The 16,465-nt window shown below is 44.9% G+C and overlaps 2 protein-coding genes across 2 annotated transcripts in view; one reads left to right on the top strand and one right to left on the bottom strand.

Annotated features, from left to right (window-relative positions):
• The window catches only part of LOC139424681 (protein kinase C alpha type-like), a 214,009-nt gene that overhangs the window by 58,841 nt on the left and 138,703 nt on the right, over positions 1 to 16,465 (bottom strand). The window lies entirely within an intron of this gene.
• On the top strand, positions 6,211 to 10,823 carry LOC139424682 (cuticle collagen 13-like). The gene is made up of 2 exons (XM_071176754.1): positions 6,211 to 6,564; positions 9,994 to 10,823. The coding sequence occupies exon 2, from the start codon at positions 9,998 to 10,000 to the stop codon at positions 10,346 to 10,348; it is 351 nt and encodes a 116-aa protein (XP_071032855.1). The 5' UTR covers positions 6,211 to 6,564; positions 9,994 to 9,997; the 3' UTR covers positions 10,349 to 10,823.

Here is a 16,465-nt window from a genome sequence, read left to right as displayed (position 1 = left end):
CATACTGTGTGAACATACAATGTACAGATATATTCAATAGGCTTATGTTTATACTATAGTTTAATTGGTATAAATACAACACACAAAATCTCCGTATAGGTCCAAGGTAAAATACTCCAAATGTACAGGTGACCAATGACCATACCTTTCTCAACACACTCTCTCTTAACGGACGCGACTTTAACTGTCCCAATACAAAAGGTCAGGTTTTGAATATTTAAAAACGGTTCCAAATAAAGGTGTAGGCAAAGCGCTAGTAGCCAAGTGACCTTTGAATAATGGCCTTAAGTTTTGACAGCGTGGGCGGGGAGACAGCAGCATACTACCTGACTGGACTCTGGTGTGTGGACTACGTGAGTGTGTGAGTGTGCTTGTGTGTAGAACCTAACTCCAGCAAAAAAAGTGATTTGACTGCTGGTGTATAAACCCCCTTTGTTCTCGCGTGCCCAGACAATAATATTGTTAACTCAAATTTGAGCAAACCCTCCGTGTTCTCTTTAAAAATGAATCTCCATTTCCACTAGCAGCCAGTAGGAGGAACCCTCGATTCTCCAACAGAACGTCTTGTCTGTCTGTCTGCGCTGCGTGCATCTGACTCTGCTATCATAACAGTTGTGAAACATGCTACCTACCACCTGACGAGCAGCACACAATACACGTAGACTTATCTGGATGGAATTACAGTTGTTATTGTATCATCTACAGTACTGAATTGCAATATACAGTAACGGTCAAAAGTTTTACAACACCCACTCATTCAAGGGTTTTTATTTAGACTATTTTCTACATTGTAGAATAATAATGAAGATATCAAAACTATGAAATAACAAATATGGAATCACGTAGTAACCAAAAAAAAGCGATAAACAAATCAAAATATTATTTGTATTTGAGATTCTTCAAATTGACACCCTTTGCCTTGATGACAGCTTTGCACACTCTTGGCATTTTCTCAACCAGCTTCACCAGGAATGCTTTTCCAACAGTCTTGAAGGAGTTCCCACATATGCTGAGAACTTGTTGGCTGCTTTTCCTTCACTCTGCGGTCCGACTCATCCCAAACCATCTCAATTTGGTTGAGGTCGGGGGATTGTGGTGCATCTGATGCAGCATTCCATCAATCTCCTTCTTGGTAAAATAGCCCTTACACAGCCTGGAGGTGTGTTGGGTCATTGTCCTGTTGAAAAACAAATGATAGTCTCACTAAGCGCAAACCAGATGGGATGGCATATCGCTGCAGAATGCTGTGGCAGCCATGCTGGTTAAGTGTGCCTTGAATTCTAAATAAATCACAGACCATGTCACCAGCAAAGCACCCTGACACCATCACACCTCCTCCTCCATGCTTAACGGTAGAAAATACACACGCAGACATCATCAGTTCACCAACACCCAGTCTCACAAAGACATGGCGGTTGGAACCAAAGATGTCCAATTTGGTCCAGACCAGAGGACACATTTCCACCGGTCTAATGTCCATTGCTCGTGTTTCTTGGCCCAAGCAAGTCTTTTCTTCTTATTGGTGTCCTTTAGTTGTGGTTTCTTTGCAGCAATTTGACCATGAAGGCCTGATTCACACGGTCTCCTCTGAACAGTTGATGTCGAGATGTGTCTGAACTTGAACTCTGAAGCATTAATTTGGGCTGCAATTTCTGAGGCTGGTAACTCTCATGAACGTATCTTCTGCAGCAGAGGTAACTCATTCCTGTGGCGGTCCTCATGAGAGCCAGTTTCATCATAGCACTTGATGGTTTTTACGACTGCACTTAAAGGAACGTTCAAAGTTCTTGACATTTTCCATATTGACTGACCTTCATGTCTTAAAGTATTGATGGACTGTCATTTCTCATTTGAGCTGTTCTTGCCATAATATGGACTTGATCATTTACCAAATAGGACTATCTCCTGTTTACCCACCCTACCTTGTCACAACACAACTGATTGGCTCAAATGCATTAAGAAGGCACACCTGTTAATTGAAACGCATTCCAGGTGACTGCCTCATGAAGCTGGTTGAGATAATGCCGAGAGTGTGCAAAGCTGTCAAAGGCAAAAAGGTGGCTATTTGAAGAATATCAAATATAAAATATAATTTTGTGTTCACTATTATTAAACAATGTAGGAAATAGTCAAAATAAAGAAAAAGCTTTGAATGAGTACGTGTTCTAAAACTTTGGACCGGCAGTGTATGTGCATATAAAGCCTTATTTTAGTGGACTGACACATTGGTTGTGCCTCACACGACTCCGACAATCTCCTACAAGTCTACAAGAGTATCTCCTACAAGTGTGTGTGTGTGTATGTGTCAGTCAGTGACTGAGTCCTCATTGACACACTGGGACATGAAAGGGGGAAAGCCTCAACGCCACAGTTACCTTGGATACCAGAGTCTCGAGGACAGTCTCCTTATAAAAAGTGCCTTGGATTCAAAAGAACAGGCACTTGTTACGTGATTAATGCGGCCCTCGTCTGAGTGGGTGCGGCATTATTGAGTGATAGACGGAGATAACAGAAGAACTGAGTCAGACAGAGCTGTGTTGGTTAGAACCGTTCTCTTTTCAGACCCTTTTTCTCTTTCAGTACATTGGATTGTACCAAATCACATCATATTCTGCACACACATACTGTATGTAGCAGATGTTATTGCGGGTGTAGCGAAATGCTTGTGTTCCTAGCTCCAACAGCGCAGTAGTATCTAACAACAGACAACAATAGACACAAATCTAAAAGTAAAAATGAAGAAATATAGAAATATTGCAGGAGTTTTGCAGGAGTTTTGCAGGAGTTTTGCGACTATTCTGCAGTTGTCCATACAGCACCCACTCCATTGGTCCTAAATCCAACAGAACTGACACACAGAGACATTAGAATGTGAAGTCAAACATAAAGAGCTCAGAGAGTGACCACTGTCCGAACGACTGGGCTGGTTAACGGGGGATCATTTGAGCTTTGAGGACACAAAGTTGTTGTTCTGAAACCATCGGAAGAGGGGCGGGTATGTTAACGGGGGGGGGGGTTCAAAGGGAGGGAGGGGAAAAGGGTGCGAGTGTGTGTGAGAGGGGCGAGAGAGAGAAACAGATGGTTGTGGGTGTATACATTCAGACACAAAAACTCCCTTATCTATCCAAAACAAAGGTTAAATAAATAACCGTCTGTTTGCGTACGTGTCTGTGTGTAAGTGTACGCTTGTGTGTGTGTGTGAGTGTACATGTATGTGAGTGAGTGTGTATGGTTATGAGTGTATGAACTTGCTAGTATGTGATTCTATCCCTGTGTGTGTGTGTGTCTCTTCAGCACAGTGTGACAGGTGTGGAACAGGGAGTGTCATGTGGCGACAACAATCCCTGACTGGTGTAGAGTCGTGCGGCTCAACGGCAAAGAGAGAGAGAGAGAGAGAGAGAGACTGGGAAAGTGGTGCTCAGTAGAGAGCCAGGCAGCCGGGCCAGCCACGGAATACCAATGACATGGCTGCCTGTTGGAAGTCTCTGCCAGGAGAGAACCAGCCCAGCCACAAAGTTCAGCTGCTCTGTTCTCTCCGTCTGGGAGCCCCACTGAGGAGTCAGGGTGTGTGCGTGTGTGCATGCATTTGACTGTGTGTGTTGCAGGTGAGAAAGCATGCATTTCAGTTTCCATGCACATGTCTTTGAAGCAGCAAACTGCAATAACCTACTATACATATTTTGCCTGGTGTCTTTCGACTAAAAAGCGCCTTCAATAGAGATTGTCCAATCAGCCTTCCTTTCAGTCCAGGACTAAGGCTTTGTCTGTGTCCGGCCTTAGGCATGGACCATGGCATCGTACAGAGAGCCAAAGAGTGTGAAGGTTGTGATTCTAGGAGTGAAGGCTGGCTAGCTGTGGGACTAGGGTGTGGCTTAGCCACAATAACTCCTCTGTGGCAGTTGGCTGCTTGCCCTCTTCTGGGTTTCTGTTGACTTTTTAAATACACGCCCACTGTGTCTACTGTACACATTCTGTATATTGGATAGCAGGTCTGTTTTATGACAGTGCAGTCAGTGGGAGCAGTAGTGTCGGGGTGGACGGCTGTGGTGCTGTATGGGAACTCTTCTGGTATAGACTGGGACTGTTTTGGGTTACACACTGTCCCCTGTCTTTGGAGGTGCGATTTAGTAGGTCAGACGGGTAATAAAGGGGCAATATGAGGTTCAGTGACCTAATTTGTGTCCGTAGCCACAATGGTCACAGACATCACCGCCGTCAACATCGTAATCACCTCCAACAGCGTCACCACCACAATCTAGGGAATTCCTCATTTGCCTGCAGTGTTTCTACGAACAAACCCCATGATTTAATCATCACCCCATACACTCCAACCAGGCTCGTTCTGAATCACAGGAACGCAATCAGGATTTTATTTCATTCCTACGCCTGGTTATTACAGCTGATGACTCACAGACCCTGCCCACTACGGTGCCCTGCTAGGGTCATTACCAACAACAGTGAAGTATTTAGTGGAGATGGAAAACATTAGCATAAGGAAAAAAACTGCTGGCCTCATGGAGGGGAATACTCTGCCAATTTATACTGGCACTAAGTAAATTGAATCCACATAACAGACTACGTGGGAGTGGGAGGGGTAATGGAATGCAGGCAATGTCTGCATCCCAAATGGCACCCTATTCCCTACATAGTGCACTACTTTTTGTATGCATCCCAAAATGGCACCCTATTCCCTGGTCAAAAGTAGTGCACTGTGTAGGGAATAGGGTGCCATTTTGGGAAGCAGGCCCCGTTTCAGCTTCTCTTTGTTGACTAGAAAAGACAGCACCATGGATCCCGAGAGCAAGTGCTGTATAATACACGGCACAATCGGATTGGTTGTAAATGTGATTGACAGCTCACAAAGGCCCGTCGGCCAAGCTGGACAGAATTTCTTCAGCATTCGTGACAGAAAAGGCAGAGGACTATTGAATGCAGATGATGGTTTTCTGTATGCAGGGGGAAGAAAAGCAGTGGATATGGCATTGATAGCCAAGGGTGGTAGACCCAACATTCACCTTTGCGCAGTTCTACAACATCTGACAAAACGTGCTATTGACTAGACAGCGGTAGAGCTAACACTATCGAACTGCCAACACATGTCAATCTTCCTGCCACTTGTCTAGTATTACCTCAGAGAAACTACCGAACGACGTCTGCCATGTAACATATTCTGATGCCACGTCAATCACGCTGCCTTGAGTCTGACAGTGCACCCGTGGCTTCTATATCATGTTATGAATCAGAGATCGAAAGACTCGGGAGAGACAGAACACAGGAAAGCTGCCATTGTGAATAAATAAAAAAGTAATGAGGTTGCGAAAAGACAATTAGAACAAGAGGAGAACGAGGCCCAGCTCCATTATAATTTGAGGGACTGAAAGTGAGAAAGAACAGTGGGATGAGGCACAACGACATCCAAAACAGAGCGATGGATGGAAAGGGGTGCAAAAAAAAGAGACAAAAGGCAAGATGGAGAGAGTGGGAAAGACAACTAAAAAAGCAGGAGATTGAAACGTGTTTAACCAAACAGAGGGAAGCAGATCCCGAAAGAGCCTGGGGATGAGGGGATGGTTCTAGATGAGGTTTTGCAGAGCCGAGCCGTGAGTCAGAGCAATTACACCTTTCATCCACACACACACACACACACACACACACACACACACACACACACACACATGACTAACAGGTCAAATAAATACACAATGAGTAACGATACTTGGCTATATACACGGGGTACCAGTACAGAGCACAAAACCAAACATGCACACAGACAGACCGATATCGGTCTGGTCTGTATTAATGTTTTTATGGGTTTGTTTGTCTGAGTGTGTGTTTATGAGTATTTGTCTCTGTGTGCATCACTTTGAGCCAACCAAACCTCCTTCTTCTCTCCTCCAACCTACCATGTCCAGAGTTACAAAACAGCAACAGAAACACTGTCACCCTGTCTTACATAACCCCGGACTCAATGAACAAAGGCTGAGGCCCGAGACAAAACAACAGAACACACAGAGAGAGAGAGAGAATGGACTCTGTGTTTGAGGGAAGAACTGAAGGAGGAGGGCACATACCCCGAGGTTTGTCCTCAACCGGAACAGAACAGAGCTGGTTCTGTCCAGTTAGCTCCCTACGGCACCATCCTGTCATAGCGATTTCACCCGTTTGGCAAAAACACATCACCCCACTCTGTGTTCAGTGTTTTGCCTTTCCTGCGAGCATTTCACCCTCTCGGTTCTCTCCAACTGCCCCGTTTGATACCTTACTCTCTCGCTCTCTTCATCTCCCTCACTCATCCCTCTCTATTTGCTCCCTCTCTTTCTCTGTTTCTCTCTCATTCTCTGTTTCGCTCTCTCGCCCTCAGCTTCTCGGTCTCTCCTTCTCCAGGCATCATGGAGAAGTCAAGTGGAGCCACCCTTCTTCCTGTGCCAGAGTCGCAGTCACCACCTGTCCTCCGTGGAGACATTCTGGTGACGAGTGACGTCACGGACGCTATTGGGGGTCTCCCTGATGCAGGAAGGAGAGGTGTCATATGGCCAGCTGTCCTCCTGGCCCTTACCAATGAAGGTATGATTATAGAACCTCGAAGAGGCAGGGTGGAGTGTGTGTCTCAGGATGAGAGTGAGAGTGTGGGTTTGTGCGTGCGTATGTGTGTGTGTGAGAATAAAGATATGATTAATATCGTGAAGAGGCAGGGTAGAGTGCATGTTCTGTAGGTGCCTGAGTGATGGCTCTGGGTTTGTTTTCTTTGTCGGTTTAAAAAAAAAGGTAAACCACTAAGTTCCTCAGCTCAATACACAGAGCACTTAGAGCTGGTGAGATACAGTGGGGCAAAAAAGTATTTAGTCAGCCACCAATTGTGCAAGTTCTCCCATTTAAAAAGATGAGAGGCCTGTAATTTTCATCATAGGTACACTTCAACTATGACAGACAAAATGAGAAAAGAAATCCAGAAAATCACATTGTAGGATTTTTTATGAATTTATTTGCAAATTATGGTGGAAAATAAGTATTTGGTCACCTACAAACAAGCAAGATTTCTGGCGCTCACAGACCTGTAACTTCTTTAAGAGGCTCCTCTGTCCTCCACTCGTTACCGGGAATTAATGGCACCTGTTTGAACTTGTTATCAGTATAAAACACACCTGTCCACAACCTCAAACAGTCACACTCCAAACTCCACTACGGCCAAGACCAAAGAGCTGTCAAAGGACACCAGAAACAAAATTGTAGACCTGCACCAGGCTGGGAAGACTGAATCTGCAATAGGTAGGCAGCTTGGTTTGAAGAAATCAACTGTTGGAGCAATTATTAGGAAATGGAAGACATACAAGACCACTGATAGTCTCCCTCGATCTGGGGCTCCACGCAAGATCTCACCCCGTGGGGTCAAAATGATCACAAGAACGGTGAGCAAAAATCCCAGAACCACACGGGGGGACCTAGTGAATGACCTGCAGAGAGCTGGGACCAAAGTAACAAAGCCTACCATCAGTAACACACTACGCCGCCAGGGACTCAAATCCTGCAGTGACAGATGTGTCCCCCTGCTTAAGCCAGTACATGTCCAGGCCCGTCTGAAGTTTGCTAGAGAGCATTTGGATGATCCAGAAGAAGATTGGGAGAATGTCATATGGTCAGATGAATCCAAAATATAACTTTTTGGTAAAAACTAAACTCGTCGTGTTTGGAGGACAAAGAATGCTGAGTTGCATCCAAAGAACACCATACCTACTGTGAAGCATGGGGGTGGAAACATCATGCTTTGGGGCTGTTTTTCTGCAAAGGGACCAGGACGACTGATCCGTGTAAAGGAAAGAATGAATGGGGCCATGTATCGTGAGATTTTGAGTGAAAACCTCCTTCCATCAGCAAGGGCATTGAAGATGAAACGTGGCTGGGTCTTTCAGCATGACAATGATTCCAAACACACCACCCGGGCAACGAAGGAGTGGCTTCGTAAGAAGCATTTCAAGGTCCTGGAGTGGCCTAGCCAGTCTCCAGATCTCAACCCCATAGAAAATCTTTGGAGGGAGTTGAAAGTCTCTGTTGCCCAGCAACAGCCCCAAAACATCACTGCTCTAGAGGAGATCTGCATGGAGGAATGGGCCAAAATACCAGCAACAGTGTGTGAAAACCTTGTGAAGACTTACAGAAAACGTTTGACCTCTGTCATTGCCAAAAAAGGGTATATAACAAAGTATTGAGATAAACTTTTGTTATTGACCAAATACTTATTTTCCACCATAATATGCAAATAAATTCATAAAAAATCCTACAATGTGATTTTCTGGATTTTTTTTCTAATTTTGTCTGTCATAGTTGAAGTGTACCTATGATGAAAATTACAGGCTTCTCTCATCTTTTTAAGTGGGAGAACTTGCACAATTGGTGGCTGACTAAATACTTTTTTTGCCCCACTGTATGACAAGGAGGAGGAGAGGACCACGCTATCTAAAGGGGAGAATGCTCATTTCCACCTTAATTGGAGTTTCACTTAGTCTCCCATTGACATCAATGCATGACTAAGTGACAAGTTAGAACTCGCCCGTGAATCTTAATCTCAGCGCTAGGAATCTCGTGGAGGTGACACAAGCCCATGCGTAAACGTTACCCTCATCGGATCTTATTACAGCTGCGTTTGGGCTTCTAAGACAAGGTACAGAATTTCTTCATAGAAGCCAGCTTCACCGCATGGCAATTCAGGGTTGTAGAACTGCGTCTTCAAATCTTCGGAGGTCCGATCAACCAGATTGAACCAAATTGTACAGCTCCAAGATGTGGGAAGGCAGGAGCTGAGTATAGGCTAGTTTAGTCTGTTCTAAGTGTATGATATACACACGGAGAGAGACAGACGACACGCAGACAGACGAGACATACGGACCGACACGCATTACTTGTCATTATGTTGCCTTTCCTAAATGGTTATTTTCTCACATCCCACAAACATGTCATTCCAAGCAGGCCACATACGTCATATAGTCCCCGCATACCGTCAAACATTTCTCTCAGTAAATAGCCACAAAACTCAAATCCATTTCATCAGAATGGTCTTACACTGAACAAAAATATAAACGCAACATGCAACAATTTCAACGATTTCACTAAGTTACAGTTCATTTAAGGAAATCAATCAACTCATTAGGCCCTAATCTATGTATTTCACGTGACTGGGAAAACAGATATGCATCTATTGGTCACAGATACCTTCAAAATAAAGGTAGGGGTGTGGATCAGAAAACCAGTCAGTATCTGGTGTGACCACCATTTACCTCATGCAGTGCGACATCTCCTTCGCATAGAGTTGATCAGGTTGTTGATTGTGGCCTGTGGAATGTTGTCCCTTTCCTCTTCAATGGCTGTGCGAAGTTGCTGATATTGGCGAGAACTGGAACACGCTGTCGTACAAGTTGATCCAGAGCATCCCAAACATGCTCAGTGGGTGACATCTGGTGAGTATGCAGGCCATGGAAGAACTGGAACATTTACAGCTTCCAGGAATTGTGTACAGATCCATGCGACATGTGCATTATCATGCTGAAACATGAGATGGCAGCGGATGAATGGCACGACAATGGGCCTCAGGATCTCATCACGGTATCTCTGTGCCTTCAAATTGCCATCGATAAAATGCAACTGTGTACGTTGTCCGCCGCTTATGCCTGCCCATACCATAACCCCACCATGAGGCACTTTATTCACAATCGCCATCGTCTCTCGCACCTGCGCCTCGTGACACTCACCTGGACTCCATCACCTCCTTGATTATCTTCCCTATATCTGTCACTCCCCTTGGTTCTTTCCTCAGGTGTTATTGACTCTGTTTTCATGTCGGTGCGTTGTTTGTGTTTCGTGTTCATTGTTTCTTTTATTTATTAAAACACTCACTCCCTGAACTTGCTTCCCGACTCTCATTGTACTCGTTACAGTATAACACCTCACCTAAGGGTAGCATCAGGAAGGTTATTGTTATTATTATTTATTTATTTTTGTCAGAGTAATGACGCCGGGTCCGGGAACTGCTACAGGCTCGCCGGGCTCCCCCGCCACAGCCGGATCGCCGGGCTCCCCCGCCACAGCCGAATCGCCGGGCTCCCCCGCCACAGCCGAATCGCCGGGCTCCCCCGCCACAGCCGAATCGCCGGGCTCCCCCGCCACAGCCGGATCGCCGGGCTCCCCCGCCACAGCCGGATCGCCGGGCTCCCCCGCCACAGCCGGATCGCCGGGCTCCCCCGCCACAGCCGGGCTCGCCGGGCTCCCCCGCCACAGCCGGGCTCACCTGCTTCAACCGATCTGTCAGGTTCCCGCGGCCCAGCTGACTCGACAGGTTCCTGTGCCTCAGCTGGCGTGACATGTTCATCAGCAGGGGTGACCGGTCAGCTCCTGACGCCCGGGTTCGTCCCCTTTGTTGTCGTCCTGCGCATCGGGGAGGGGCTACTGTCATGTATACTCCCTCTCCGGCCTCTAGGTCATCAGGCTGCTGATTATCCCGCACACCTGTCACCATCGTCTCACTCACCTGGACTCCATAACCTTGTTGATTATCTTCCCTATAGCCGTCACTCCCCTTGGTTCTTTCCTGAGGTGTTATTGACTTGGTTTTCATGTCGGTCTGTTAAGTGTTCATTGTTCCTTGTAATTATTAAAACCCTCACTCCCTGAACTTGCTTCCCTCTCTATGTGCACTCGTTACAACATCAGAAAACCACTGCCACACGACGTCACCTGGGAGGTACAGTTGAAACCAGGATTCACCCGTGAAAAGCAGACTTCATCTGCACGCCAGTAGCCATTGAAGGTGAGCATTTTCCGACTGAAGTCGGTTACGACGCCAAACTGCAGTCAGGTCAAGAACCTGGCGAGGATGGCGAGCATGCGGATGAGCTTCCTTGAGACAGTTTGTGTAGAAATTCTTCAGTTGTGCAAAACCACAGTTTCATCAGCTGTCTGGGTGGCTGGTCTCAGACGATCCCGCAGGTGAAGAAGAAGCTGGATGTGGAGGTCCTGGGCCGGCGTGGTTACACGTGGTCTGCAGTTGTGAGGCCAGTTAGAAAAATTTACATTTAATTCTCTGGCACTGCAGTCATCATGCCAATTGCACGCTGGAGACATCTGTGGCATTGTTGTGTGTGACAAAACTTCACATTTTAGAATGGCCTTTTATTGTCCCCAGTACAAGGTGTAATGATCATGCCGTTTAATCAGCTTCTTGATATGCCACACCTGTCAGGTAGATGGAATATCTTGGCAAAGGAGAAATGCTCACTAACAGTGATGTAAACAAATTTGTGCACAGAATTTGATCGAAAGAAGATTTTTGTGCGTGTGGAACATTTCTAGGATATTTTATTTCAGCTCATGAAACATGGGACCAACACTTTACATGTTGAGTTTATATTTTTGTTAAGTATATGCTCGCATTACTTTGACATCCCATCAGCAGTAAGTATTTAATATATTATTATAATAATTATTATTATAAAGTTGTGTGGCGATTGGCAATGACAGAACTGATGTGTAAGACAAGGGCCCTGTGTCTGACTGACAGGCTCATTTAGAAAAGGTGAAGCAACAATAGAGCTGTGGTGTAATGTGATGGACATCATGCTAGCCCAGGGAATGCTAAGGGAATCCAGTCGTATGTTAGGCGTTGTGCTGACAAACAGCCAAGCCGGTGCTTTACAGGGAACCAATAAGCAGGGCAATTCAAACACGCTGGTGAAGCTGTCTTTGTCTGCCTGGGAAAATGCATTACATTCCTATCATAGGAATGAGGCAGGTAACTTTTAGACCAGATAGCTGCATTATGTACCTCATAATAATTTACATGAGTTATGTAAGTAAATGTGTGATAGAAATGTCATAATTTTTCTAACATTAAAAGGTTTGTTTTGGAGCATTTTTGCATAATGACATAATCATAACACTGCCAAAGAATGATAACATTAGCTGTTATGAAATGACTCCCCGGGTGTTACTAACACCTAGCCAACATAAACCTCTTCAAATCAAGAAACCACTTTCACCAGCGAGGTCCAGCTTCATCACAGCATTCCTGGCTCCATCATAGCCTACTAGAACACATTTCAGTATAAGGAGAGAGCTCCATTTCCTCTTTGGCTTGCTAGTGCATTTAGCATTCTGTCCACTTTAGACGGGCCCCAATCGGCATTCCCATCTGTCTGTCTGTTAATGGGAAGAGCAGTTAGTGATTTAGCTACGGGAATATTTGTGTGTGTGCTTGTGTTTGTTTGAGTGTGTGTTCGCCTCATAGCCACAGCACAGCCGAGCCCAGTGGAAGGGGGAATGTCTACCAGTAGGCATATAAGCAGGCCGCTGCTCTGTACTGAAGCTAAATAGAGTTAAACATAACCAGAATGTTCCAAGGAGAAGCCAGCCAAAAGCCCCTTTGAAGCAGAACGGACTGAAAGTGACACTTAAATTAAGGAAGTGACTCTTAGTTGAAGGCTGCTTGGGAAGGCTACTGCCAGCCAAGGGATAGGGGATACATTGAGACCACAAGTAGTCAATTGGAATAGACGCGGGTCTGTATTTGTTAGCAATATGGCTTGGCCCTCTTTGCTCTCTTCTTCTTCCGACAGTATCATATGATGGGTGGCCCACACAGAGTACTAGATGTTCCAGGGCTGCACTGCCCCGTGGTGTCTCCTGAACGTTTTGTAGGCCCGGCGCCAATACTTTGGGAAACGCATCCTTCCTCCATTGGTCCCTTTGCCATCACTGATTTGACTGTGTTGGCGTTATGCTCTACAGTGGGAACCCTTACTCTCACCTATCCAAAATAGATTAGATTCATGATTGCATGAAGGGGTGGAGGAGGAAAGAACAATGCATTTGAACATTGGAACAGGGCTTTACAGTACAGTATATGGGTATATGGCTCCTATCTCCACTTCCTAGTGCTGTTCTCTCTCTGTAACTGTATTGGATTATGAGTTAGGTCGACTTCCCTTCCTTTTCCCGATTCCTTCCTCCTCCCCTACATTTGAGTCACACTTAATTTCACACTAGCAATTACGCCGATGGAGGGAAGCCACAATCGAATTATACACACACACACACGTCTGGTCTGAGCGCTTGGCAGCCAGCCGGGCGTGTGATTGGGCCATGAAAAGTGACCTCACATATCGGAGGGAAACGAGTTGATCTGCACTAAGCTGAACGGCAATTTTCATATGTAACAAAACATTTGGGGAAACATAATAGGGTTAATATGGTTCTAGAGTGAAATCTCAATAATGGAAAAGTGCTATATGACAAGTACATGACTGGGCAATTATCAGCTCAATGGAAAAGCAAACTTAATGTTAACAGTGTGTGATTTACACTTTGGAGTGAACTAAGCCAAAGACCACTGCCCTTTTTGATTGAATATTTCCGGGGTTGCTTCCATCTCGTGGGCGATAATGTGATAAGTGTGTGTTGAGGGAATGTGATTTGATTTGGGGACCCAAGCTTAACCAGTTAATGGAGTGACTGTGTGTACCTGTTTCCAATTTCCTACAGCTCTATGTGTGGTGTGGATCCATATTATTATTTGGGGAGGGAATTTCACATGTATTTCACATGTATTGTATGTAATTACACAAGCAAGCAATTCAATTGTAGTCATTGTACTGAATCTGAATGTGTACCAACACTGAAGTGTAGGACTCCACTACTAAATACATGTATGTGATTATTATGTAACTACTGCTGCATTAGCTAGAATTAGCATAACGAGGGAACTGTTTCCTACAACATCCCATATCAAAGAAACACTAAAAATACAGTTTTTAACCACTGCACAACGTTATTCAGTAGTATCAATATGTTGGCCTTGAAGTAAAATGTGGTACCACTTTATGCAGTAGCACTAAGCATATTGCCTGATTGGACCACCTTTGGTGCTGTCCATTCTATGCCTGACTGAAATCATCCGATACAGAACCAACAGTTAAACACACACACACACACAGAAAGACATGAGAAACGAGTCGTGACTTCCTAAATACATGTAAAAGAGAGACCCCTGTTTCTGACTAAGCCCACACAGATATAACCCTGGGAAGGGACGTCACTAGAGATTCATGGATAGGGGGGCTATGCCTCTTTTAGGGGGGTCTGGCATACTCCCTCCTGTCCGTTTACTGTTAGCTAGCAGTCTCAAGCCACCGAAGTATATAAAGTTACAAGTAGGCCTAACGGTGCATGTACACTAGATAATGGTAAATTGCCGTGAGCCACTTAGGCCGCCAGTTGTGACTCGCTTGTGGGCGTGCTGGCAGCACGTTCGATTGTGCGTCAATTATTCAGCATAGCAGGTTTGTATGAAGGTTCTGGTTATTAAATGGGTACATAGTTCAATAGTAATATAATCTGAAACACTCTGGTGACAAACAAACTTTGCTGCCCCGTTTCCAATTGTCCACATGGCTGGGAGAACCTATTCAAGTAAGTAAATACATTTCGTGAATGTAAAAAAAAAAAAAATGTATTATTAGCTAACTAGCTACAGTGCAGGCTAACTCAAATGTGCTGCTAAATGAGCTAGCTAGTTGGCTAGCTAACTATCTAGCCAACTTCACATACTGTACAGATAGCTAGCTAAGTGAATTAAATTTCACCAGCTACCTAACTTCATATTAGCTAGCTATCTTGATATATTTATCACTGTAAAAAAACAAACTCCAAATGCATTTGTAGGTAGCTAGCTAACAGCCATGGAGGAGGGTGAAAGGATAGCAGCCCCAACTGTCAAAGTGAGAGAGTAGGCTATTCTGGATAGGGCAGGTACTTTTGTGCAGTTCCTGTCGCTAGAAGTGAGGACGGAGATAATAGCATAATATTCAGTGCGGTGTAATTTGACTAAAATTAAGCCTGTTTCTTGTGAGGTTTTCTGTCCTCCGATAAAGAGAGCTATGAAAGCATGTGTACATATGAAGAGATCCCAATGAAGAGCAGTGGTTCTCAGTCCTGGTCCTGGGAACTCAAAGGGGTGCACATTGTTGTTTTTGCCTCAGCACCGCACAGCTGATTCAAATGATCAACGTATCAAGCTTCAAGTGGTATTTATGTATTCATTTGTGATGCTATCCTTGATATGATCCTGTTATTGTCACATGCTACACATGCACATATGTGTGTCCATGCATCTATCAATCCAATGTTATCATGATTTGTTATCAGGGATATTATACTTTAGTAATCCACAATGACCTGGTGATGTAAACGTCTAATAATTACATTATCTCCCATATTCCTACAGATAACTTGTAACTGGAGATTCCTTCAAAACAATTGCCTACAGTTAACGTGTAGGGCACTGCAAGGTTGGGTGACCAGGGTCATCTGGGACTGCCTCCTGGAGGAATTCAGGTGTGTGAAGGCTACCTGTGTCCTGCATAACTTAATGAGGATGGACACGAGGACCAGGAGGGGATCTGCAGCTCGCCACCGTGTCCCAGAGGAGAAGTCTGCTGCTCTGCAGGATGTTTCAAGGATGGGGTCCAACAACGCAGCAAGAGAGGCAATCCGTGTGCGGGAGATCTTCACCTCCTCTTCGAAGAGGGTGCTGTTCCCTGGTAACAACATAGACTAGACTATGCACAATCAAAGGCTCTTTAAGAGCCATTCACATTGCAATAAGAGTATTCTTTCATTTACTTAGCTATGTCAACTGCAGTTATTCAATTCCCAGTTTCTACTTCTCAGGTGAGGGTGCTGTTTAGGTAAGGTTGTGATGTCTGTACAAAAACAAAACTGGCTATTTTAAATAACCCATATTGAAAAAATGTAGAACAATTAGACACCCTTTAACCCACACCTACACACTCATGTATCAATCTGATTGATGGATTGTGTTGTGAAGTAATCAGGCTCAGGTGTATAAATGTGGCTCCTTCCACCTTCAAAGAATAGGCAAGAGGGCCAACCATGGAGGCACTTCATTATTTCTATAACTACGCTATATTGTTTGTCCTCGAGTGTCTGTTCATGTTTTTCAGCATAAAGTACTCTGCAGCCACTTAGTGTGATGTGGACACCAGGTGAGACCACACACACACAGATTCCTGTTGAACTCATTTTCCCAATAACAGTCGCTCTCCTTCACTTCCTCCTCTTCTCCCTAAATCCTCTAGGTTATATCAGCTGAGTCGGTGAACCGCTCCCACATCTGAACTGGCGACAGAGGGCACAGCATGATCAGAGGTGAGAAGTCACTTGGTCAGGTCAACAGGAAGTATTATTAAAGAGATGCTTTACATTGAAATACAGAGATGCAGTAGTCCCAGAGTTAATGATCCAAGGTCAGTTTTGCATTTCACCTCCTGATGATTATGATGATTAATGATGTTAGAATAAAAAATAAAAGCAAAAGGTTTAAACATGCTCTGTCTCTCGTCTGCAGATATGTTTTGATGTGAGAGAGGATGCCAACCCCCAGGCCCATCATCGACACCTCACC

The sequence above is a fragment of the Oncorhynchus clarkii genome, chromosome 13, assembly GCF_045791955.1.
Source record: "Oncorhynchus clarkii lewisi isolate Uvic-CL-2024 chromosome 13, UVic_Ocla_1.0, whole genome shotgun sequence".
In the NCBI taxonomy this organism is placed as follows: domain Eukaryota; kingdom Metazoa; phylum Chordata; class Actinopteri; order Salmoniformes; family Salmonidae; genus Oncorhynchus; species Oncorhynchus clarkii.
The sequence above is the reverse complement of the archived record's forward strand: the minus strand, read 5'-3'. Positions and strand labels throughout refer to the sequence as shown.